The 25,988-nt window shown below is 54.1% G+C and overlaps 1 protein-coding gene across 1 annotated transcript in view; it reads left to right on the forward strand.

The window, feature by feature from the left end:
- The window catches only part of LOC137307845 (collagen alpha-1(V) chain-like), an 86,584-nt gene that overhangs the window by 35,782 nt on the left and 24,814 nt on the right, over positions 1-25,988 (forward strand). The window contains exons 20-35 of the mRNA XM_067976931.1: positions 3,055-3,162; positions 4,621-4,674; positions 5,362-5,415; positions 7,937-8,044; positions 9,161-9,214; positions 9,479-9,536; positions 9,628-9,680; positions 10,770-10,823; positions 11,855-11,962; positions 13,365-13,418; positions 15,208-15,261; positions 15,354-15,407; positions 19,525-19,578; positions 20,580-20,687; positions 24,846-24,899; positions 25,771-25,824. Coding sequence (XP_067833032.1) covers positions 3,055-3,162; positions 4,621-4,674; positions 5,362-5,415; positions 7,937-8,044; positions 9,161-9,214; positions 9,479-9,536; positions 9,628-9,680; positions 10,770-10,823; positions 11,855-11,962; positions 13,365-13,418; positions 15,208-15,261; positions 15,354-15,407; positions 19,525-19,578; positions 20,580-20,687; positions 24,846-24,899; positions 25,771-25,824 — 1,083 coding nt within the window. The remainder of the gene's footprint in view (positions 1-3,054; positions 3,163-4,620; positions 4,675-5,361; positions 5,416-7,936; positions 8,045-9,160; positions 9,215-9,478; positions 9,537-9,627; positions 9,681-10,769; positions 10,824-11,854; positions 11,963-13,364; positions 13,419-15,207; positions 15,262-15,353; positions 15,408-19,524; positions 19,579-20,579; positions 20,688-24,845; positions 24,900-25,770; positions 25,825-25,988) is intronic.

Here is a 25,988-nt window from a genome sequence, read left to right on the forward strand (position 1 = left end):
TGCCCATTGGTTCAGGGGGGTAAGTGTGTGCCCATTGGTTCAGGGGGGTAAGTGTGCCCATTGGTTCAGGGGGTAAGTCTGTGCCCATTGGTTCAGGGGGGTGAGTGTGTGCCCATTGGTTCAGGGGGGTAAGTGTGCCCATTGGTTCAGGGGGTAAGTGTGTGCCCATTGGTTCAGGGGTGTAAGTGTGTGTCCATTGGTTCAGGGGGTAAATGTGTGCCCATTGGTTCAGGGGGTAAGTGTGTCCCCATTGGTTCAGGGGGGTGAGTGTGTGCCCATTGGTTCAGGGGGGTGAGTGTGTGCCCATTGGTTCAGGGGGGTAAGCGTGTGCCCATTGGTTCAGGGGGGTGAGTGTGTGCCCATTGGTTCAGGGGGTGAGTGTGTGCCCATTGGTTCAGGGGGGGTAAGTGTGCCCATTGGTTCAGGGGGGTAAGTGTGTCCATTGGTTCAGGGGGGTAAGTGTGTGCCCATTGGTTCAGGGGGGTGAGTGTGTGCCCATTGGTTCAGGGGGGTAAGTGTGTGCCCATTGGTTCAGGGGGGTAAGTGTGTGCCCATTGGTTCAGGGGGGTGAGTGTGTGCCCATTGGTTCAGGGGGGTAAGTGTGCCCATTGGTTCAGGGGGTAAGTGTGTGCCCATTGGTTCAGGGGGTAAGTGTGTGCCCATTGGTTCAGGGGGGTGAGTGTGTGCCCATTGGTTCAGGGGGGTAAGTGTGTGCCCATTGGTTCAGGGGGTAAGTCTGTGCCCATTGGTTCAGGGGGGTAAGTGTGTGCCCATTGGTTCAGGGGGTAAGTGTGTGCCCACTGGTTCAGGGGGTAAGTGTGTGCCCATTGGTTCAGGGGGTGAGTGTGTGCCCATTGGTTCAGGGGGGTAAGTGTGTGCCCATTGGTTCAGGGGGTAAGTGTGCCCATTGGTTCAGGGGGTAAGTGTGTGCCCATTGGTTCAGGGGGGTAAGTGTGCCCATTGGTTCAGGGGGTAAGTCTGTGCCCATTGGTTCAGGGGGGTAAGTGTGTGCCCATTGGTTCAGGGGGTAAGTCTGTGCCCATTGGTTCAGGGGGTAAGTCTGTGCCCATTGGTTCAGGGGGGTAAGTGTGTGCCCATTGGTTCAGGGGGTGAGTGTGCCCATTGGTTCAGGGGGTGAGTGTGCCCATTGGTTCAGGGGGGTAAGTGTGTGCCCATTGGTTCAGGGGGTGAGTGTGTGCCCATTGGTTCAGGGGGGTAAGTGTGTGCCCATTGGTTCAGGGGGGTAAGTGTGCCCATTGGTTCAGGGGGTAAGTGTGTGCCCATTGGTTCAGGGGGGTAAGTGTGCCCATTGGTTCAGGGGGTAAGTGTGCCCATTGGTTCAGGGGGGTAAGTGTGTGCCCATTGGTTCAGGGGGTAAGTCTGTGCCCATTGGTTCAGGGGGTAAGTCTGTGCCCATTGGTTCAGGGGGGTAAGTGTGTGTCCATTGGTTCAGGGGGGTAAGTGTGTGCCCATTGGTTCAGGGGGTGAGTGTGTGCCCATTGGTTCAGGGGGGTAAGTGTGCCCATTGGTTCAGGGGGGTAAGTGTGCCCATTGGTTCAGGGGGTAAGTCTGTGCCCATTGGTCCAGGGGGGGAGTGTGCCCATTGGTTCAGGGGGGTAAGTGTGTGTCCATTGGTTCAGGGGGGTAAGTGTGTGCCCATTGGTTCAGGGGGGTAAGTGTGTGCCCATTGGTTCAGGGGGGTAAGTGTGCCCATTGGTTCAGGGGGCAAGTGTGCCCATTGGTTCAGGGGGGTAAGTGTGCCCATTGGTTCAGGGGGTAAGTCTGTGCCCATTGGTCCAGGGGGGGAGTGTGCCCATTGGTTCAGGGGGGTAAGTGTGTGTCCATTGGTTCAGGGGGGTAAGTGTGTGCCCATTGGTTCAGGGGGGGTAAGTGTGTGCCCATTGGTTCAGGGGGGTAAGTGTGTGCCCATTGGTTCAGGGGGGTAAGTGTGCCCATTGGTTCAGGGGGTAAGTGTGCCCATTGGTTCAGGGGGGTAAGTCTGTGCCCATTGGTTCAGGGGGGTAAGTGTGTTCCCATTGGTTCAGGGGGGTAAGTGTGCCCATTGGTTCAGGGGGGTAAGTGTGTGCCCATTGGTTCAGGGGGGTAAGTGTGTGCCCATTGGTTCAGGGGGGTAAGTGTGTGCCCATTGGTTCAGGGGGGTAAGTGTGCCCATTGGTTCAGGGGGGTAAGTCTGTGCCCATTGGTTCAGGGGGGTAAGTGTGCCCATTGGTTCAGGGGGCAAGTGTGCCCATTGGTTCAGGGGGGTAAGTGTGTGCCCATTGGTTCAGGGGGGTAAGTGTGTGCCCATTGGTTCAGGGCAGTTAACGTTTCATTGGTTCCCGACTGAACTCACAGACCAAGCAAGGTCCTTTCGTCAATAACAATCGAGGAGCTCCTCTTACAGTATCGATTCATTCTCTTGGGCCCTGTTTCAATTAAATCTATGTGAAGATACGTGTGGATGATACATTAACAATAAGCTACAGGGTGAACTAGGCTCCATTGATTCAGCCTTCTTAATCACCAGGTAGCCTAATAGTTGTGACGGACAATGAAATAATGGGTTCAAATCCCACCACAAGATGTGAAATTGAATTCAATAAATCTGGTTATTTTTGGGCTGGGACCAGAAGAATGACCATGAGAGCTTCCAGATTATAAAAACCCAGCGGGTTCGCTCATGTCGTTCGTGGGAGGGAACCTGTTACCCCCGACTCGATCTGGCCTACACCTGACTCCAGTCCCATACTACATGGTTGATTGACTCTTAATGCCTCCGTGGGCAACTAGAGATGGGCAATTAGTCCTGCCTCACCAGTGTCGTGCTCATCCCGAGAACAAAAGGTTCAGTGCTACCCTGGTGTGCAACTGGGAAGCCAAACACACACTTCACCTCGCGGAAAGGCTTTGGTGACGTTCCTTGTGTGAACGTAGGAGGGGGGCAGCGTCCGGTGTACCACTGGTCGGTTTATGGGTCGATTGACCGGCGATGATTTTTCTTATTGAGCCAAGCTCTCACCATTCACAGTTTGTCTCTTTCGTCTCTGATTGTAGGGTGAGAAGGGCCCGATAGGTCCGGCTGGTCGAGATGGTGTCCAAGGTCCCGTTGGTCTTCCAGGACCTGCAGGGACACCAGGAGTTCCCGGTGAGGACGGTGACAAGGTAGGGCCCACTGCGGACGCAGCCACCCTTCTACGAGGAAGAAATCGATTCGAATTCTACGGGACCCTGAGAATCCCACGGGGGTTTTGGGGCGGGGATGGGATTGCGGTGGTTTGAGGGAAGAGGGGCGGTCTCTCCTGGTCTCCTGCCAGAACCTCGGCTGGAGGCCAACACGAACACCACAGTGGAGGAGTGTAAACGCCTGTTAGCGTTCACTGTGTATGGTCTCCTGCCAGAGTTACGGTCGGAGACTGGAGGCGGGCGGTGGGGTGGGGGGGTGGAGAGAACCCATGCGTGATTTCAGGGTCCGTATGTTTAGGGGACCATGTGTTATTCTGACCTGTTGTGTGATGCGTTCGGCAGCATTATAACTTGCCATCCACTTTATAGTTTGGTTCTGAGCAACGGTTCGGTTTAGCTCAATTAGATATTTAGAACTGAAGTGTTACCCCGAGTTAGGCACTTAGCGATGGGGCGAGATCACGGTGCCTGGGAATATTCACAGTGCAGAAAACAGGGCTCGCAGGAGGTCTCACTGAGGAGTTCAAGATTCCAAGGGGTATAGATAAACTGAAGCTTAGTAGTCTGTTTGATGTGATCACTACGGCAAGGGAATGGGGCCTCATGGATTTGATAAGATAAATAGAGAGAAACTATTTCCTCTGGTGGGGAAGCCCAGAACAAATTAGAGCTAGGCCGTTCAGGGGTGATGTCAGGAAGCACTTCTTCACACAAAGGGGAGTGGAAATCTGGAACTCTCTCCCTCCAAAAATCTGTTGAGCTTGGGGGGGTTCAATTGAAAATTTCAAAACTGAGATTGATAGATTTTTGTTCGGCAAAGGTATTAAGGGTTACGGACCAAGGCGGGCAGATGGAGTTGAGATACAGATCAGCCATGATCTAATTGAATGGCGGAACAGGCTCGAGGGGCTGAATGGCCTCCTCCTGTTCCTAATGTTCCTCAATCTGAGAGGAGGGAGGGTGAACGGATTGGACTGTTTTGTACAGGGGAAGGTGAATATATGGAGGAGTCTGCGTGGGGAGGCAGATGTCCTTAGCAAATTCAACAAGGAACTGGATAGATATTTGGCAGAGAAAGCGATTGAGGGGCACGAAAGCTGAAGTAGTGTTATGCGAGTATTTGCTCGAAGGTAAAATAAATTAGAGTTGGGGGTCCTTGTGGCGGACTGTACCTGTGAACAGGAAGTATTTGTTGGAGGTCTCTCCTATTAACGAGAATTAATTGTGGTGCAAAATTTCACGCAAACACAAAGTTCAGGGATCAGTTGTAACAGAAAGATCCCGACCATCACCTTGGGTCACAGAGTGGGTTTGGGTGTGGAGCACAGGATCTGTTCACAATATAAATACATATTGAATTATTGCAGCAAACTGATGGGTTTTCTGGTTCAATTATTATGCAAGTCACTGGTAAATGTGTTACCCTTTGTTTTTCAGGGTGAAGTTGGTGAGGCGGGTCATCGGGGAAGGAAGGGCGACAAAGGTGAACATGTGAGTACAACTTTTAATTCACCAGCCTTCGTTACAAACGGACGCCAACAAACAGGGAGGGGAACGGTGTGGGTGCCTGAGGCCTTATCCGCGTGAATCTCCAGATGCCAAGCTAACCATGGGAATCGGAGGGAGGAGGGTCACTAAATGGACATTATCCTAAACCTACCCATGTCTACACCCTCACCAAACTATGGGATGGGCCTTGACGTCCAGGGGCCTGTGGAATTTCAGGGTCTTGGTGTCCCGGCCTACACGTGAATAATGTAGACTTGAGAAAGTACCAGGGGGCAGCTTTCACCTGTAGGGCTTACTCCAGAGAAGAGTCTGTGCCTTCAGGAGAGCAGGCCGGAAAACTAACAGCAAAATATAATCTGAACGTTGGTATTTAATTAGTAATATATATCAATCAGGATCTCACCATTGTCTCTGGCCTCCTCCCCACCTCTGGCCCAATACAATTTAGAGCTTCCAACAGCCACCACTATAATTTTAAATTAAATTAACTCGTTGGAAATAGAAATCCAGTTGGGTCATAAATATAAATTTACAGAAATGTGTGAAATGTTGAAGTGTCCTCTGCAATCTAAACATAACTGGTAAATCATTGCTGTGTTTCGTCACATATTTTTGATCATTTTGGTGCACAGATTTGTAACAGTTTCTCTGTGTTTGTATCTTGTTCAGGGCCCACCAGGTCCTCCTGGTCCCATCGGTCCAGTCGGTCAGCCAGGTCCTTCTGTAAGTATCCACCGTTATTGGAATTTTGTGATCTTTCAGGACCTTTTACCAATAGACAATCGGCTGCATTACATCGAATTTACATCGAGTTTACAGCACAGAAACAGGCCATTCGGCCCAACCGGTCTGTGCCGGTGTTAATGCTCCACACAAGCCTCCTCTTACCACCTCATCATCTAACCCCATCACCATATCCTTCTATTCCTTGCTCCCTCGTGTGTTTATCCAGCTTCCCCTTAAATGTATCTATGCTATTCGTCTCAACTACTCCCTGTGATAGTGAGTTCCACATTCTCACCACTCTGCGTAAAGAGGTTTCTCCTGAATTCCCTATTGGATTTATTAGTGACTCTCTTATATTTATGGCCTCTAGTTTTGGACTCCCCCAGAAGTGGAAACAATTTCTCCACATTTACCTTATCAAATCCCTTCATGATTTTAAAGACCTCCATCAGGTCACCCCTCAGCCTTCACTTTTCTGGAGAAAAGAGCCCCAGCCTGTTCAGTCATTTCTGATAGTTGTATCCTCTCAGTTCTGGTATCAGCCTTGCGCCCTCTCCAATGCCTCTACGTCCTTTTTATAATATGGAGACCAGAACTGTGCCCAGTGCTCCAAGTGTGGTCTAACCAAGGTTCTAAAGTTCAACATAACTTCTCTGCTTTTCAATTCTATCCCTTTAGAAATGAACCCCAGTGCTTGATTTGCCTTTTTTATGGCCTTGTTAACCAGCGTCGCTACTATTAATGATTTGTGTATCTGTACCCCTCGATCTCTTTGACTTTACCCCATTTAGACTCTATTATCCAAGCAGTATGTGACCTCCTTATTCTTCCTACCAAAATGCACCACCTCACACTTACCTATATTGAAATTCATTTGCCAATTGATTCACATCGATTACAGTGGATATCAGGGCCCCGGGTACAGCTGAATAATAGGATATTTGGCAGATCACAAGGTTCACAGTTCAGATAGTATTCTTGTTCCTGTAGAGACTAGCTACATACTGACATCTTTGAACAGCACTCTCAGATATGTACAGATCATTAAAATCGGTGTTTATTGCCTGAGGTTTTATTTTCAGTGTTTAAAAAGATGGAGAATGTCAGCGGGGGATTAAACATTGAATCCCCTGTATAAAAAGTGGGGTAATTTCAGAAAAAGTCAGCAAAGACACAGGGGGTAATTTTAAGCTAACTCGCCCGTCGGGAAACTGAGGGATTGGGAGTGATGCTGGTTTTACATCCTGCCATGATTTTACTGTCCGTTAAAATCTGTGGAGAGTGATATTGGGAGAGGGGAGGGGGGGAGAGGGGGAGAGGGGGAGAGGGGGAGAAGGGGGCGGTGAGTAGGGAGGGGGGGAGAAGTGGGAGGGGAGAAGTGGGAGGGGGAGAAGGGGGAGGGGGAGAAGGGGGGAGGGGGAGAGGGGGAGAAGTGAGGGGGAGAGGTGGAGAAGGGGGCGGTGAGTAGGGAGGGGGAGGAGGGGGAGGGGGAGAAGGGGGAGGGGGGAGAAGGGGGGAGGGGGAGAAGGGGGCAGTGAGTAGGGAGGGGGGAGAATGGGTGGGGAGGGGGGGAGAATGGGTGGGGAGGGGGGAGAATGGGTGGGGAGGGGGGAGAATGGGTGGGGAGGGGGGAGAATGGGTGGGGAGGGGGGGAGAAGGGGGCGGGGAGAGGGGGGCGGGGAGAGGGGGGCGGGGGAGGGGAGAAGGGAGAGGAGTATAATGGGAGGGGAGAAGGGGGAGGGGGAGAAGGGGGAGGGGGAGAAGGGGGCCGGGGAGGAGGGAGGGGAAGAAGGGGGTGGGGAGAAGGAGGCGGGGAGAAGGGAGAGGGGGGAGACGAGGTCAGGGAGACGAGGTCAGGGAGAAGGGAGGAGGAGAAGGGAGGGAGAGAAGGGAGGGTGGGAGACGGGGGGCGTAAAAACCAGCGTTCCGCCTGGCTCGTTAGGTTAAAATTACCCCAGAGTTTCTACTTTGAATTTGGTTAAAATGCGAGCAAGAGTTCGGCAAAAGGTCGAACGGGACTCACGGACTAGCGACGATTATTCGCAGTTGGCGCACAACACTTGTTTGAGGCTCACCACCGAACAGTCGTTTAACCCCTGGACGGTTGATGAGAAATACATTTGCGGCACTTGTCTGGCCCCTGCAGTCCACGGGACAGACGCAGATGGCCACTTAGAATCACGTTGACCATTGTGGCCTGAGGTGACCCCTCAGTTGTATGACAAGGCTCAACACTGACCAGTAGCGTGTGGCCAAGGCGGACAGCCCCCACTCGGAGGCCATCTTGGTACTTTTCTGATTTACTAAACGGTTGGTAAGTATGTGGAACAGATTCCTTGGTGGACCAAGAAACCCTAATGAGTTTCCAGAAGGAACCAGGTGGGTTCTTGCCCACAAATGGGGTTCAGGCTTATTCGAAGGAACTCTGTGGATAGGTGGGCTCGATGGGCCGAAGGGCTTCTCCTGCCTGAAACTGTTACTGTGTCATCGCTCACTGTTGATTGTGTCTCCTTCTCAGGGTGCTGATGGAGAGCCTGGGGCCAGAGGTCAGCAAGGCTATTTCGGACAGAAGGGTGACGAAGGTCCAAGAGGATTCCCAGGGTCACCTGGTCCGATCGGTCTGCAGGTGAGGGTCCGATCTCCCTCGAAAGAAAGTCGGAAAAGAAAGGGGCGATCCTGAAATTCCTGGGTCTGGGAAGGCGGAATGGTGACACACGGCAGGCCGGGGGGAGGGTGGAATGGTGACACACGCCAGGCCGGGGGGAGGATGGAATGGTGACACACGGCAGGCCGGGGGGAGGATGGAATGGTGACACATGCCAGGCCGGGGGGAGGATGGAATGGTGACACAGGCCAGGCCGGGGGGAGGGTGGAATGGTGACACAGGCCAGGCCGGGGGGAGGGTGGAATGGTGACACAGGCCAGGCCGGGGGGAGGGTGGGAATGAGGTCTCTGACCCTTGTTTTGATGCGACCCCCCCCCCCACTTCTCCCCGACCCCCCCCTTCCCCCCTTCTCCCCGCCCCCCCTTCTGCCCGCCCCCTTTCTCCCCGCCCCCCCCTTTCTCCCCGCCCCCCCTTTCTCCCCGCCCCCCCCTTTCTCCCCACCCCCCCCCCTTTCTCCCCACCCCCCCCCTTTCTCCCCACCCCCCCCTTTCTCCCCACCCCCCCCCCTTTCTCCCCACCCTCCCTGGTTACCCTGCTCTTAAATATAGTGGATGTCATCAATCAGCGGTTTGAAGTTTGTGTAACCCAGTCTACCCCCCACCTTACGACCCCTCCCCCACAGTGCTGCCTCACCTTACGACCCCTCACCCACAGTGCTACTTCACCTTACGACCCCTCACCCACAGTGCTGCCTCACCTACGACCCCTCACCCACAGTGCTACTTCACCTTACGACCCCTCACCCACAGTGCTGCCTCACCTTACGACCCCTCCCCCACAGTGCTGCCTTACCTTACGACCCCTCCACCCAGTGCTGCCTTACCTTACGACCCCTCACCCACAGTGCTGCCTTACCTTACGACCCCTCACCCACAGTGCTGCCTTACCTTACGACCCCTCACCCACAGTGCTGCCTCACCTTACGACCCCTCACCCACAGTCCTACCTTACCCTACAATCCCCTCCCCCCACAGTGCGACTATGTTTTGTACAGTGTATTGGGTGAATCGTATCGGAGTGTGTTTTATGGTTGAGAGACTATGATGATGAATTGACTGATATTGTTTGATATTCCAGGGCATGCCTGGGCCTTCGGGAGAGAAGGGTGAAACTGGTGATGTTGGTCCAATGGTGAGTTCCTGTCCTTACTTGTCGAGGTCTCTCGGCTTTTAATAGTATTGTGTTATTACTAACAATGAGATTACAAGAGAGACCCCCTAACTTCAATCCGCGTGAGCTTAATACCAAAGGGACAGGTGGATATTTTTCTTTACGTTGTTTGTGAACGAGCAGTGGTCAGAAGAAAAAGCTTCGGCTTCACACTGTGCTGTTACCTCCTCCTGTACCGTCCTAAGATGCTGTCCCTAATGATTCTCTTTGTCTTTCCCTTCGCAGGGTCCACCTGGCCCCCCAGGTCCAAGAGGCCCGGCTGGTCCTTCCGGAGCAGATGTAAGTCCGCCTTCCTTTGTTAGTTTGAATTCGCTGTTTGCAAACCCGTGGCCGTGCTCACCTCTGACCCCGTTCTTGTCGTCTTGTGTCCGCAGGGTCCCAAGGTCCCCCCGGAGGTCTCGGTAACCCAGGGTCTCTCGGCGAAAAGGTGAGCTGTCAGAAAACCTCACCCAACGCAGGAAAGAGTTGACGCTATCGTCATGTACAACTCAACGGTTTATCATCAGCAAAGAGAGGGCAATTCGATCAGCACCAATTCTGGGTCATAGAGTTACTTGAACATTTAGTAAACTGGACTGAGAGACACTGAAAGTATCATAGTAGGTACAGCACAGGAGGAGACCATTCGGCCCATCGGGCCTGTGCCAACTCTTTGAAGGAGCTCTCCAATTAGTCCCATTCCCCTGCTCTTTCCCATAGCCCTGCAATTTTTTCTTTCCCTAGTAGCCCTCTTATCTTTCTTTTTGGAAACCTTAAGTGAAGGGGCCAGAGTGCAGATTGAAAAGAGTAGAGAAGAGTGGACTCGAGAGGCAATGGTTAGATGATGCCAAGCTTGGAATTTCGAAGCCTGTAGATTATTGGAAGAAGGGAAAAGCAACGCAGGAAAGAATGGACCTGGTTTTGAGGTCCTTGGAAAGTCTGACTTGAAGACATTAGGGGGTGATTTTAAACCCCCAAGAACGGGTGGGTTGGGGACGGGCGGGAGTTGAAAATAATTGTTTTTTCGGGTGGCAAAATTTTCGGACTTTGCATTTCCCAGTGAGAAGCCTGGACTTTTCCGCCCCGACGTTGATCCCGGAAATAAAGCCGGGTTGCGGTCGCGACCCAAAAAACAACTATTTTCAACTCCCGCCCGCCCCCAACCCACCCGTTCTCGGGGGTTAAAATCACCCCCGTTATGTCGAATCTTGATTTCAACAGAGAGAGGACGGTATATAGTGAGTTAATGATCAGTAAATCAGACTGAGAGAGACTCAGTGACCATATGTATAGTGAGTGGCTGGATGGCCAGTCAACTGGGCATGGAGACACAATAGATGATGGGTCTTTTTAATAGAATGGATATTTCAATTGTCTTGACGACATTTACTCTTGGATTTTCGAACTCCGTCGCAAACAGGGGGAGGGGTAACCTTCGGTCTTTGTTGTAAATTGATCCGGATTATCGAGAACATTTATTGAGCTGCTGTAATTGTCGTTCGCCTCATCCTCACCCGAAATGTCGTCTTCCCTTCAGGGCGAATCTGGTGAATCTGGAGCTCCAGGAATTCAAGGCGTTCCCGGACGAAGGGTACGTACAACGCCCGGGGTCCTCACCAGAGTGGGGCTGCGGTCGGCGGGAGGAGCATCTCGGCCCTGCCACGTCGGAAGGGTTAGGGAATAAACCTCGAGAGCGGGCAACAGGCAGCAAGCCGGATTGGAAGGGAGAGAGGGGACTGTCTGGGCAGGGTGGGGAGCGGCAATGATCTGGCGCCCAGTATCATCCACCCTAATCAGAATCTCCGACTGGGCCGGCTGAGTCGCACTGATCGCAGGCTGATTTATTCCTCAATCGGGTGACGGAGAGGGGAGGAGGTAATAAGTGACACCAGTCTGTTCATGCCACACTTAGGGTTATCCTGAGCTGATTAACACCGATCCAATCCAAGGTAATGGTTCGAACTTTCAACCATCCCTTCTGCATGCCCCCCCCGCTTCCCTTCGGCCCACCATTGGCCGTCCCACCACATGCCTTCAGCCGCCTTGTTCCCTCGCTGTGGAATTCCCTCCCCAAAACCTCTCCGGCTCCCTCTATTCATTGAGGACCCTCCTTAACACCCACCCCTTTGACCAAGTCACCCCCCCACCCCCACCGAATAACTTTCTTCGCTGGCCGTCCATTTTTGTCTGGTCACGCCTCTGAGATCCAACTCGGGACATTTTTTTTCGACATTAAGGTGCTGTATGAACGCAACCTGTTTCCGTCTCAATTTAAGAAAGCAAAAGTGAGCACCCATCCTGCTGGGGAGCTCGACTTGCCACCTCACGATCGCTGTCGGGATGGTGCAGACGCGTGGAAGTTGGGTGAGGGCACGTCCAAATTGGGCACGGAGCAAACCGTCGCTCTCTGTCCAGGCCCTGACGCCAAGAAGGGCCGCTCGGGCGAGTCGCTGAAGGCTTGGCAGGTGGCCCATTGGAACGGTAGCTCAGCCAGAGTGGGGGGGCGTCGCTGGGAGAGGAGGCCAGAGGAAACCGGGAGCGAAGCTAAAAGGAGACTGTCGATCCAACAGGCAAGAAATAACCTGCCCTTTCTCATGTGGTTCTTTTTTATTTAAAAAACAGGGTCCTAAAGGTGAAAGAGGAGAGAAAGGAGAGTCTGGACAGCCGGGCACTGCTGGACCTGCAGGCACCAAAGGACCCACCGGTGACGATGGACCCAAGGGCAATCCTGTAAGCCGGCCGCAAATCTGCCTCGCTGCTATATTTTCAACTCTTTCTGCGACTGCAGCGTTCAGCTTTCAGAGAGCCGATGATTGAGAGGTTTCGCTCAGTTATCTCCGGGAATGGGGTTAATTGGTTCAGAATCCCATGTACCAGCCCGAGGGGAAGGCCTGGACTTGAGTTGAGATGCGCCCTTCCTGCGTAGACTATGGCTGTAGTTCTTACGCTATTGGCTGCCGTATGCTGAGTTCTGCAACAACCAGTGCAGGGAATCCGATTGGTGCAAGTGGGTTAGATGGTGACCTTTCACCTGCGGGCCTTGGGTTTGATTCCAGCCCAGACCAATGGGATGTCAGTCTCCTCTGTCTGCTGGCTGTAAGGCCGCTATGTGAAAAGGACTCGGGCCGTCTCAACCCAGTTCCGCGTGGCCATTGGCCTCCAGCACACAATGGCACCAATTGGCAGTCTCATTGAGAGAGGCCTCGGGTGCTCATGGGATCCATGTGATTTATATCAATTAGTGTTAATTGTATTCAGGCGGTGCACATCAATTGGGGACTCTCTTGTATCCATTGAAAAGAGAGCTGATCTAGGGGGTGTTGTGGGTTTAATGTGGATCTCTGTGAATAAAGGCTTGGAAGCAACTGAAGACCAGGCTCTCGTATTCCATCATTCACCACCAGTTGTAACATCGGGCTGGATGATGTGAGGAATGTGATGGCTGGAGGTTGGGGCAGAGTAGTGGGAGCTTTACTCTGCACCTACTCTTGTGGCAGACTTTGTCTGGACAGAAATTGATACTTGTTGACGTGGCAACCAGATTTGAAGTGTTAAAAATATTAAAACAATCTTAAAATTAAAGCTAGGCCATTCAGGGGCGAAATCAGGAAGCACTTTTTCACACAAAGGGCAGTGGGAATCAGGAATTCCCTCCCCAAAAAGGCTATGGATTCTAGGGGACAATTGGACTAAGGTCAATAGATTTTTGTTAGGTGAGGGTATCAAGGGATACGGAGCAAAGGTGGGGAAATGGAGTTGAGGCGCAGATGAGCCATGATCTAACTGAATGGCCGAGCAGCCCTGAGGGGCTGAATGGCCTACTTCTGTTCCTAATTTCCCTATGTTCATTGAAAGGACGGACGGAGAGGACCATCATGTATAAATAAAACCTTCTCCACCGTCTCTGGAGTAAGGTCATGATACGAATGTCCTGGGCAGGTTGCCTTCTCTCTGCTGATGGTCAGTAAGCAGGGGGTTTCCTGATGTCCTGTGCCCTCTGTGTTGGGTCTGTGAGCAGAGGACCCATTGACCGTCCGAACCCTTTGCTGTAGCTGGGCGTCTCTTATTGTGCGGCGGTGATGCTGCAGGTTGACTGACCTGCCATTTATTTCACCTCTCTTTCTCCCCGCAGGGTCCTGTTGGTTTCCCTGGTGATCCCGGCCCGCCTGGTGAACTTGGACCACGCGTAAGTGTCAACGGACTTTGCAGAACTTCTCATCCTCGTTCTTAAAAAATGTTATTGGTGCTATTGTCGCTCGTCTGAACTTTGCTCCCCTGTTCCTTCCACTCTGTCTTTCTGTTTCATTCACGGGATGTGGGCGTCGCTGGCGAGGCCGGCATTTATTGCCCATCCCTAATTGCCCTTGAGAAGGTGGTGGTGAGCCGCCTTCTTGAACCGCTGCAGTCCGTGTGGTGAAGGTTCTCCCACAGTGCTGTTGGGAAGGGAGTTCCAGGATTTTGACCCAGCGACGATGAAGAAACGGCGATATATTTCCAAGTCGGGATGGTGTGTGACTTGCAGGGGAACTTTGAAGTCTCCCTCCTTCCTGTGTTGAATCAAAACTCACTACACCGTTTCCCACTCCAACTCGATCCTTTCCCAGGACCTCAAACACTTGAAACTCGTCCCCTCCCACAATCATCCCTTCCTGCTACATTCGACAAGCTTTTCAAAGCCAAGCTTAGCATCACCTTATTTGGAGAGAGCCTTTGGCTCAGTGGTAATATTCCCACCTCTGAGTCAGAAGATGCAGGGTTCAAACCAGGGGTGGGTGGTGACCTGGAGCTCCGGCTCTGAATTCTGGGTTGACGTCCAATGGGATCCTGTGTGTTCTTTCCCCCCTCCCTGTATCCTCATGTTTTCCTGCTCGAACTCACTCTTTCTCAGGACCTCAAAACCTCTGGAGCTCCTCCCCTCCCTTGGTCTTGCCTTCTTTCTATGAACTACAAGTTCTTGGGCGTAGCTTAGACGTTCTCCATTTATCTAATCCATAACTCTTTTCAAACTTGGTGACGTCCTGCACTGTAGGCCTCGGCCCTTCACCTGACCCCGTCCTACACTGTAGGCCTCGGCCCTTCACCTGACCCCGTCCTAGACTGTAGGCCTCGGCCCTTCACCTGACCCCGTCCTACACTGTAGGCCTCGGCCCTTCACCTGACCCCGTCCTACACTGTAGGCCTCGGCCCTTCACCTGACCCCGTCCTACACTGTAGGCCTCGACCCTTCACCTGACCCCGTCCTACACTGTAGGCCTCGACCCTTCACCTGACCCCGTCCTACACTGTAGGCCTCATCCTTTCACCTGACCCCGTCCTACACTGTAGGCCTCATCCTTTCACCTGACCCCGTCCTACACTGTAGGCCTCATCCTTTCACCTGACCCCGTCCTACACTGTAGGCCTCGACCCTTCACCTGACCCCGTCCTACACTGTAGGCCTCGACCCTTCACCTGACCCCGTCCTACACTGTAGGCCTCGGCCCTTCACCTGACCCTGTCCTAGACTGTAGGCCTCGACCCTTCACCTGACCCCGTCCTACACTGTAGGCCTCGGCCCTTCACCTGACCCTGTCCTACACTGTAGGCCTCGGCCCTTCACCTGACCCCGTCCTACACTGTAGGCCTCGGCCCTTCACCTGACCCCGTCCTACACTGTAGGCCTCATCCCTTCACCTGACCCCGTCCTACACTGTAGGCCTCGGCCCTTCACCTGACCCTGTCCTAGACTGTAGGCCTCGGCCCTTCACCTGACCCCGTCCTACACTTTAGGCCTCATCCCTTCACCTTGCAGCTAAGAATCTGTGCAACTGAAATGTGAGCCAGAAATTACTCTTATGAGCTACTTGTTCTCCTGTTTAAAATTGGAGCCCACCATTACGTGGCCCCTTTTCAGAAGGGATTCAGTTGGGCCCGTCAACCAGAGCTGTTTGATTGTAGTCAAGCTTAGACTTGTCTTTCTTTTCTTCCCGTTTTAGGGTCAAGATGGTGCCAAAGGTGAAAGTGGAGAGGACGGCGAGCAAGGACAAGCTGTAAGTAGTGATGGAGCTCTGATCCCACAGGTTTTGTTTGGGTGTCTCTGAAGGTTCATTGACTCCTTTCTCTCCGTTTCCTTCTCACGCAGGGGTCTCCAGGTCCAACTGGTGAAGTGGGCCCACCAGGTCCTCCCGGAAAGAGGGTAAGCAAACATTTGCGATAAGGTTATTCATACGGAATGCTTAGGGGCTTTATTCGGTGAGTGCCTGACGCATACAGACCAGCAAGGCCTTAGGTTTGATACCTGCTCTGTGCTGATTCAACTCATCAGGAGCCCAGGAGCCGTGAATTCTAAATCTCAGGTCTAGGGGCTGTGTTAGGTCTATATCTGGGGTCTAGGGGCTGTGTGAGTCTATATCTGGGGTCTAGGGGCTGTATGGGGTCTATATCTGGGTCTAGGGGCTGTGTGAGTCTATATCTGGGTCTAGGGGCTGTATGGGGTCTATATCTGGGTCTAGGGGCTGTGTGAGGTCTGTATCTGGGGTCTAGGGGCTGTATGAGGTCTATATCTGGGTCTAGGGGCTGTGTGAGGTCTATATCTGGGGTCTAGGGGCTGTATGGGGTCTATATCTGGGTCTAGGGGCTGTGTGAGGTCTATATCTGGGTCTAGGGGCTGTATGGGGTCTATATCTGGGTCTAGGGGCTGTGTGAGGTCTGTATCTGGGGTCTAGGGGCTGTATGAGGTCTATATCTGGGTCTAGGGGCTGTGTGAGGTCTATATCTGGGTCTAGGGGCTGTGTGAGGTCTATATCTGGGGTCTAGGGGCTGTATGAGGTCTATATCTGGGTCTAGGGGCTGTGTGAGGTCTATATCTGGGTCTAGGGGCTGTGTGAGGTCTATATCTGGGGTTTAGGGGCTGTGTGAGGTCTATATCTGGGTCTAGGGGCTGTGTGAGGTCTATATCTGGGGTCTAGGGGCTGTATGGGGTCTATATCTGGGTCTAGGGGCTGTGTGAGGTCTATATCTGGGTCTAGGGGCTGTATGGGGTCTATATCTGGGGTCTAGGGGCTGTGTGAGGTCTGTATCTGGGGTCTAGGGGCTGTATGGGGTCTATATCTGGGGTCTAGGGGCTGTGTGAGGTCTATATCTGGGTCTAGGGGCTGTGTGAGGTCTATATCTGGGGTCTAGGGGCTGTGTGAGGTCTATATCTGGGTCTAGGGGCTGTATGAGGTCTATATCTGGGTCCAGGGGCTGTGTGAGGTCTATATCTGGGGTCTAGGGGCTGTATGGGGTCTATATCTGGGTCTAGGGGCTGTGTGAGGTCTATATCTGGGTCTAGGGGCTGTGTGAGGTCTGTATCTGGGGTCTAGGGGCTGTGTGAGGTCTATATCTGGGTCTAGGGGCTGTGTGAGGTCTATATCTGGGTCTAGGGGCTGTGTGAGGTCTATATCTGGGTCTAGGGCCTGTGTGAGGTCTATATCTGGGGTCTAGGGCCTGTGTGAGGTCTATATCTGGGTCTAGGGCCTGTGTGAGGTCTATATCTGGGTCTAGGGGCTGTATGGGGTCTATATCTGGGTCTAGGGGCTGTGTGAGGTCTATATCTGGGTCTAGGGGCTGTATGGGGTCTATATCTGGGTCTAGGGGCTGTGTGAGGTCTATATCTGTGTCTAGGGCCTGTGTGAGGTCTATATCTGGGTCTAGGGACTGTGTGAGGTCTATATCTGGGGTCTAGGGGCTGTGTGAGGTCTGTATCTGGGTCTAGGGCCTGTGTGAGGTCTATATCTGGGTCTAGGGCCTGTGTGAGGTCTATATCTGGGTCTAGGGCCTGTGTGAGGTCTATATCTGGGTCTAGGGCCTGTGTGAGGTCTATATCTGGGGTCTAGGGCCTGTGTGAGGTCTATATCTGGGTCTAGGGCCTGTGTGAGGTCTATATCTGGGTCTAGGGGCTGTATGGGGTCTATATCTGGGTCTAGGGGCTGTGTGAGGTCTATATCTGGGTCTAGGGGCTGTATGGGGTCTATATCTGGGTCTAGGGGCTGTGTGAGGTCTATATCTGGGTCTAGGGCCTGTGTGAGGTCTATATCTGGGTCTAGGGACTGTGTGAGGTCTGTATCTGGGGTCTAGGGGCTGTGTGAGGTCTATATCTGGGTCTAGGGCCTGTGTGAGGTCTATATCTGGGTCTAGGGCCTGTGTGAGGTCTATATCTGGGTCTAGGGCCTGTGTGAGGTCTATATCTGGGTCTTGGGGCTTTGTGAGGTCTATATCTGGGTCTAGGGCCTGTGTGAGGTCTATATCTGGGTCTAGGGCCTGTGTGAGGTCTATATCTGGGGTTTAGGGCTGTGTGAGGTCTATATCTGGGGTCTAGGGGCTGTGTGAGGTCTATATCTGGGTCTAGGGGCTGTGTGAGGTCTATATCTGGGTCTAGGGCCTGTGTTAGGTCTATATCTGGGTCTAGGGCCTGTGTGAGGTCTATATCTGGGGTTTAGGGCTGTGTGAGGTCTATATCTGGGGTCTAGGGGCTGTGTGAGGTCTATATCTGGGTCTAGGGCCTGTGTGAGGTCTATATCTGGGGTCTAGGATCTGTGTTAGGTCTATATCTGGGTCTAGGGGCTGTGTGAGGTCTATATCTGGGGTTTAGGGCTGTGTGAGGTCTATATCTGGGTCTAGGGCCTGTGTGAGGTCTATATCTGGGGTTTAGGGCTGTGTGAGGTCTATATCTGGGGTTTAGGGCTGTGTGAGGTCTATATCTGGGGTCTAGGGGCTGTGTGAGGTCTATATCTGGGGTCTAGGGGCTGTGTGAGGTCTATATCTGGGGTTTAGGGCCTGTGTGAGGTCTATATCTGGGGTTTAGGGCTGTGTGAGGTCTATATCTGGGGTTTAGGGCTGTGTGAGGTCTATATCTGGGGTTTAGGGCCTGTGTGAGGTCTATATCTGGGGTTTAGGGCTGTGTGAGGTCTATATCTGGGTCTAGGGGCTGTGTGAGGTCTATATCTGGGGTCTCGGGCCTGTGTGAGGTCTATATCTGGGGTCTAGGGGCTGTGTGAGGTCTATATCTGGGGTCTAGGGGCTGTGTGAGGTCTATATCTGGGGTCTAGGGGCTGTGTGAGGTCTATATCTGGGGTCTAGGGGCTGTGTGAGGTCTATATCTGGGGTCTAGGGGCTGTGTGAGGTCTATATCTGGGTCTAGGGGCTGTGTGAGGTCTATATCTGGGGTCTAGGGGCTGTGTGAGGTCTATATCTGGGGTCAAGGGGCTGTGTGAGGTCTATATCTGGGGTCTAGGGCCTGTGTGAGGTCTATATCTGGGACTAGGGGCTGTGTGAGGTCTATATCTGGGGTCTAGGGGCTGTGTGAGGTCTATATCTGGGGTCTAGGGGCTGTGTGAGGTCTATATCTGGGGTCTAGGGGCTGTGTGAGGTCTATATCTGGGGTCTAGGGGCTGTGTGAGGTCTATATCTGGGGTCTAGGGGCTGTGTGAGGTCTATATCTGGGGTCTAGGGCCTGTGTGAGGTCTATATCTGGGACTAGGGGCTGTGTGAGGTCTATATCTGGGGTCTAGGGGCTGTGTGAGGTCTATATCTGGGGTCTAGGGGCTGTGTGAGGTCTATATCTGGGGTCTAGGGGCTGTGTGAGGTCTATATCTGGGGTCTAGGGGCTGTGTGAGGTCTATATCTGGGTCTAGGGGCTGTGTGAGGTCTATATCTGGGGTTTAGGGCTGTGTGAGGTCTATATCTGGGGTCTAGGGGCTGTGTGAGGTCTATATCTGGGGTTTAGGGCTGTGTGAGGTCTATATCTGGGGTTTAGGGCCTGTGTGAGGTCTATATCTGGGGTTTAGGGCCTGAGTGAGGTCTATATTTGAAGCCCCCTGCCCTCGGTCACTCAAACGTTGTCTGGCGTTGCCCCGCGCTCCTGCCCTTGTTGGGCCTCCTGGAGGCTCACAGTGCAGCCCCTGAACGATGATGAAGAAACTGTCGAATGCAATGAGGGGTTGTTGGGGGAACACAAGTACTAATGAGCGTGGTGGACATAAATGGGGAAGTCTTCTTCACCGATGAAGGTTGATAGAATGGCGGAATAAGTTGCCGGGGAGGCCCACGGGGGTGGGCCCTGTAAACCGGTTGACTGGGGGGTGCGTCAGGGCGGATGTGGCGAGGTGGAGTTGACCTGCCATCACGGGACGTCTTGTTGGGGCCGAAAGGCCTTCTCGCATTTTCTGACGTCACCTCCCCATTCTCAGGTTTCCAGTGCTGGTGATGGTCCCTGTCCTTCTCCACCTCCGGGTGTAACATCTCGTTCTCTCTCTCTGTTTGTTTTCTCGCAGGGTCCGGCCGGAGCACGCGGTCCCGAGGGGCGAGAGGGAGAAAAAGGAAGCAAGGTAACGGGTTTCTGAGACCCCCCCCCCCCATCCTGGGGCCGTTCGCTCGAGTCGGTGCGGAGGTAGGGAGGGGACACGGTGCTGGGGTCGGGGAGGGTGGGCCATGCGGTGGAGCCTGCCACAGCCGTGCCCGTGGAGTGCAAGGCCTACCACTGGGAAGTGGTCCAACAGCCATTTCAAGAAGGCGAGGGGCAGCATCTGGTGCCCGAACGGTTTGCCTGGGCGCCCAGTCGGTAGACCAGCCTCCCGGCACCTCGGAGAGGCTTTGGTGAATGGAGGGAGAGGAGGCGACGTGGGGTGGACATCTGGACACCCTGGCCTTCAAGAGGACGGAGCAGCTGAAAACCAGCTCCCTTTCAGCAGCGGAATAATACCGAGTGCACTCTGAGGCTCCTGTTGCGCAGCTGCTGTAACCAGGAGCAATGCCACGGGAGACCCGCCGGTATGTCCGAGAGCTGGAGAGGGGTGAGCCTCAGGATGATTCTTTCCTGATCCCGGTGGATGAATCAGTGGCCGGTCGGTGTGACGGGCCTTCCCCTCTCGAATCTCCCTCTGGGGTGTTCCGTTTGGCCTCAGTGATCCCTTGTTCGGATCGAGGGGGGGAAAAAAACCCAACTCTCCGCCCCCCCACCCCGCCGAGCTCACTGCCCCCCGTTGTGGGAGTGCGCGGATATTGGCCGTGGACAGGGTGGGCTGTGCCTCACCCTTCTGGTTTATTTACAGGCCCACGTTTACGGTCGGGGTTGGCGTACGGAAGAATGGGCGACACAGCAGAGGTCGGGGGTGGGCGGCGGGGGGGTTCCAGTCACCTGGCCAGGAGCCAGCGGCTCGAGGAGCGGAGAATGGGGGCGGGCGGGGGGGGGGGGAGGGAGGGAGGAGAGGAGAAGATGGCTCCAAACCGTCCGATTGGCCATGTCGCGGGGCGGCCGAGCGGCCGTGGGACCTGATGCTGCAGGTTTCCATTCGTTAACCTGTTGGCTGTTTCTTTGCTTTTATTTCAGGGTGAATCTGGTGCAGCAGGACCTCCTGGGAAGGTTGGTCCTGTCGGCCCGCAGGGCACCCCAGGGAAACAGGGTCCCGAGGGTCTCCGGGGCATTCCTGGTGCTGTGGTGAGTCCTGTTGGTCGGTGAGGAGGGAGGGGGTTTCAGACATCGGTTGTCACGCGTGTGCGTTCTGACAGGGAACTGCTCAGCGAACCTCTTAAAGGTGTCCCCTGAGCCGCGACTGACAACAGTTTAACTGGTGGAACGGTGAGGGATGTCTCGGTGGGTTTTTGCGCTCTGGTGAGACAGCGATAAAGACCCTCGTCCGTTCCTTAACTCAAAGGCTGCACCCCAGAACACGATAGAAGTTTCTCTTTCACCTTTCTCAGTGACTGCCTCAGTGATTCAGCTCATTGAAGTCACGGAAGGAGGCCATTCGGCCCACCGTGCCTGGGCCGGCTCTTTGAAAGAGCTTTCCAATTAGTCCCACTCCCCTGCCCTTTCCCCGCAGCCCTGCGTTTTTTCCTTCTCAAGTATTTATCCGATTCCCTTTTGAAAGTTATGATTGAATCTTTCAGGCAGTGAATTCCAGATCAGAACAACTCGCTGCGTTAAAAAAAAAAGACTCATCTCCCCTCTGGTTCTTTCGCCGATTGTCTTAAATCTGTATCCTCTGGTCACCGACCCACCTGCCAGTGGAAACTGTTTACATAGAACTACATGGAATGTACAGCACAGAAACAGGCCATTCGGCCCAACAGGTCCATGCTGGTGTTTATGCTCCACACGAGCCTCCCCCCTCCCGACTTCATCTCACCCCATCACCATATCCTTCCATTCCTTTCTCCCTCATTTGTTTATCCAGCGTCCCCTTAAATGCGACTCACCTCAACCACTCCTTGTGGGAGCGAGTCCCACATTCTCACCACTCTCTGGCTGAAGACGTTTCTCCTCAATTCCCTATTGGATTTATTAGTGACTCTCTTATATTTATGGCCCCCTGGTTCTGGTCTCCCCCACAAGTGGAAACATCTGTACGTCTACCCTATCGAACCCCTTTCATAATCTTAAAGCCCTCTATCAGGTCGCCCCTCTGCCTTCTCTTTTCTAGAGAAAAGAGCCCCAGCCTGTTCAATCTTTCCCGATAATATATCCTCCCAATTCTGGTATCATCCTAGTAAATCTTATTTGCACCTTCGCCAGTCCCTCGGGATAGTTTCTCCCTCTTTACTCTCTCAAAACCCCATATTATTTTGAACGCTTCTATTAAATCTCCCCGTAACCTTCTCTGCTCTAAGGAGAACAATTCCAGCTTCTCCAGTCTCTCCACATATCTGAAGTCCATCACCCCTGGAACCATTCTGGTAAATCTATTTCTTGGAATGTGGATATTTACCGTTTGCCGTACATCAGTCAGGGATCAGTACCGAGCGTCCGCTGTACAAGTTGAGGCAGGACGGGGTGCACTTCCTCTACGAGTCTGTGAGGGTGGAGTGTGCGCAAACCCTCACGCACAGGAGGCGTGCGCGGCGTCTCATGTACGCGATGAGCCCCCGCGTTGGGGGAGGGAGCTGAGCTGCGTGGGTCAGAACAGGTGCCCGCCCTGTGTGGGTACACGAGGTGGGGACAGAGGTTCACGCGATGGGACAGCCCGCCCCAGAGTAGGAGACCAGTGCGGCACGGAACCCTTCCGCGCCGCTGAACGCGGCGGAAGAGCTGTGAATCCTGCCCGACTGCTTGAGGTGGGAGAGGCGCCCAAGGGTGCTTCTCCCCGGCCTTCGCTACTGCTGATCTACCGCAGGTGGCCTCTCGATCAGCCTCTGCGTTCCTCGATACAGGAGTGTGCAGATCCGGTACAAGTGCACGAGGTGGGGAGGACGTTTCCCAGAGGAGTCTCCATCAGGTGGAGAGGTGTGTGAACCCATGAGTACATGGGATTGAAGAGGTGCAGCCACTGCGCAGGGGAGGTGTACACGCTATCAGTTTGAACAGTGGAATTCTGAGTTCTCGCGCTCACACTCTCTCCCTCTCGTGCTGTCTCTTGTGTCCTCGCTCTCTCTCCCGTACCCTCGCTCTCTCTCCCGTACCCTCGCTCTCTCTCCCGTACCCTCGCTCTCTCCCTCTCGTGCTGTCTCTCGTGTCCTCGCTCTCTCTCCCGTACCCTCGCTCTCTCTCCCGTACCCTCGCTCTCTCTCCCGTGCCCTCCCTCTCTCTCCCGTGCCCTCGCTCTCTCTCCCATACCCTCACTCTCTCTCCCGTGCCCTCGCTCTCTCTCCCGTGCCCTCCCTCTCTCTCCCGTACCCTCGCTCTCTCTCCCGTACCCTCGCTCTCTCTCCCGTACCCTCGCTCTCTCTCCCGTACCCTCGCTCTCTCTCCCGTACCCTCGCCCTCTCTCCCGTGCCCTCCCTCTCTCTCCCGTACCCTCGCTCTCTCTCCCGTACCCTCGCTCTCTCTCCCGTACCCTCCCTCTCTCTCCCGTGCCCTCGCTCTCTCTCCCGTGCCCTCGCTCTCTCTCCCGTACCCTCGCTCTCTCTCCCGTACCCTCGCTCTCTCTCCCGTACCCTCGCTCTCTCTCCCGTGCCCTCCCTCTCTCTCCCGTACCCTCGCTCTCTCTCCCGTACCCTCGCTCTCTCTCCCGTACCCTCGCTCTCTCTCCCGTACCCTCGCTCTCTCTCCCGTACCCTCGCTCTCTCTCCCGTACCCTCGCTCTCTCCCTCTCGTGCCCTCGCTCTCTCCCTCTCATGCCCTCACTCTCTCTCCCTCGCGCCCTCACTCTCTCCCTCGCGCCCTCGCTCCCTCTCTCTCGCTCCCTCGCTCTCGCGTCCTCGCTCCCTCTCTCTCGCTCCCTCGCTCTCGCGTCCTCGCTCCCTCTCTCTCGCGTCCTCGCTCCCTCTCTCTCGCTCCCTCTCTCTCGCATCCTCGCTCCCTCTCTCTCGCTCCCTCGCTCCCTCTCTCTCGCTCCCTCTCTCTCGCTCTCTCTCTCTCGCTCCCTCTCTCTCGCTCCCTCTCTCTCGCTCCCTCTCTCTCGCTCCCTCTCTCCTCTCTCTCGCTCCCTCTCTCTCGCGCCCTCGCTCCCTCTCTCTCGCTCCCTCTCTCTCGCTCTCTCTCTCTCGCTCCCTCTCTCTCGCGCCCTCGCTCCCTCTCTCTCGCTCCCTCTCTCTCGCTCTCTCTCTCTCGCTCCCTCTCTCTCGCTCCCTCTCTCTCGCGTCCTCGCTCCCTCTCTCTCGCTCCCTCTCTCTCGCATCCTCGCTCCCTCTCTCTCGCTCCCTCGCTCCCTCTCTCTCGCTCCCTCTCTCTCGCTCTCTCTCTCTCGCTCCCTCTCTCTCGCTCCCTCTCTCTCGCTCCCTCTCTCTCGCTCCCTCTCTCTCGCTCCCTCGCTCCTCTCTCTCGCTCCCTCTCTCTCGCGCCCTCGCTCCCCCTCTCTCGCGCCCTCGCTCCCTCTCTCTCGCGCCCTCGCTCCCTCTCTCTCGCGCCCTCGCTCCCTCTCTCTCGCGCCCTCGCTCCCCCTCTCTCGCGCCCTCGCTCCCCCTCTCTCGCGCCCTCGCTCCCCCTCTCTCGCGCCCTCGCTCCCCCTCTCTCGCGCCCTCGCTCCCCCTCTCTCGCGCCCTCGCTCCCCCTCTCTCGCGCCCTCGCTCCCCCTCTCTCGCGCCCTCGCTCCCTCTCTCTCGCGCCCTCGCTCCCTCTCTCTCGCGCCCTCGCTCCCTCTCTCTCGCGCCCTCTCTCGCGCCCTCGCTCCCTCTCTCTCGCGCCCTCGCTCTCCCTCTCTCGCGCCCTCGCTCCCTCGCTCTCGCTCCCCCTCTCTCGCGCCCTCGCTCCCTCGCTCTCGCTCCCTCTCTCTCGCGCCCTCGCTCCCTCTCTCTCGCGCCCTCGCTCCCTCTCTCTCGCGCCCTCGCTCCCTCTCTTGCTCTCTCTCTCGCGCCCTTGCTCGCTCTCTCTCTAGTGCTCTCTCTCTCGCAAACTCTCTCATGCTCTCCCTCACACTCTCTCACACATTCTCTCTGTCTGTATCTGTCTCTGTCTGTCAATCTCTTTCTGTTTCTCTGTCTGTTTCTCTCTTGCTCTCTCTCTATCTCTGTCTGTCTGTCCCTCTGTCTGTCTGTCTCTTTTTCTCCTCTCTCTCTCTGTCTGTCTCTTTTTCTCCCCCCTCTCTCTCTGTCCCTCTCTTTTTCTCCCCTCTCTCTCCATCTGCCTGTCTCTCTTCTTTTCTTGTCTCTCTCCTTTTCTCCTCTCTCTGTCTCTCTGTTTTATCTCCTATTGTTACTGATGACTTTCTTCCTTTGACAGGGTGAACAAGGATCTCCTGGAATCTCTGGACAGGCTGGACCTCCTGGTCCAATGGTACGTAAACTATGCTGGCATTTCACCTCTGGCCCATACTGCCTGTTGGGACATCCAGGCCAGTCAGGGATACAGAGATAGGTTTGATACATGAAGCCACTGGTTGTGAACAAGATGTAGCTCTGAGCTCCATGAATCCAATGAGATGGTTCTGTGAGCATTAATTCTTAGGGTAATCTGTCAGTCTCTGAGTAGGATTGTGGGTCTTGTGAATGTATCTGGGTGGGCTTATGGGGCATGTGGATGTATCTGGGCGGATTTTCAGGTACCTGAGTGTATTTGGGTTGGTTGTCAGGTATATCAATGTATCTGGGTGGATTTTCAGGTACATCAATGTACTTAGGTTGGTTTTCATGTATATCGATGTACTTGGGTGGATTTTCAGGTATATCAATATATCTGGGCAGATTTTCAGGTACCTGAGTGTATTTGGGTTGGTTGTCAGGTACATCAATGTACTTAGGTTGGTTTTCAGGCATATCGATGTACTTGGGTGGATTTTCAGGTATATCAATATATCTGGGCAGATTTTCAGGTATATCCATGTATCTGGGCAGATTTTCGGGTATATCCATATATCTGGGCGGATTTTCAGGTATATCCATGTATCTGGGCAGATTTTCAGGTATATCAATGTATCTGGATGGACTTTCATGTATATCAATGTATCTGGGTTGGTTTTCAGGTATATCAATGTATCTGGGTGGATTTTCAGGTATATCAATGTATCTGGGTTGGTTTTCAGGTATATCAATGTATCTGGGTTGGTTTTCAGGTATATCAATGTACTTGGGTTGCATTACTGTGTTGTGCACCATACTGTAGACTTATGATGATAATTGTTCTCCTGTTTGATTCCTCTGTTCTGTAGGGACCACCGGGTTTACCTGGCTTGAAGGGAGATGGTGGTGCTAAGGGAGAGAAGGTAAGACTTCCCAGTCACACCTGCAGTGTTCCAAAGGATGGGCAGATTTCATTGCGGGGGGGGGTCACACAGGTTATGAACACCAGCCTCTCACTCATCTCATACTGAAATCTAGAAAGATGGGCCTTTCACTTCCCCTGTTGGGAAGTGTGCTCCCTAAGGAT

This window comes from Heptranchias perlo, unplaced genomic scaffold (genome assembly GCF_035084215.1).
Source record: "Heptranchias perlo isolate sHepPer1 unplaced genomic scaffold, sHepPer1.hap1 HAP1_SCAFFOLD_113, whole genome shotgun sequence".
Taxonomy (NCBI): Eukaryota; Metazoa; Chordata; class Chondrichthyes; order Hexanchiformes; family Hexanchidae; genus Heptranchias; species Heptranchias perlo.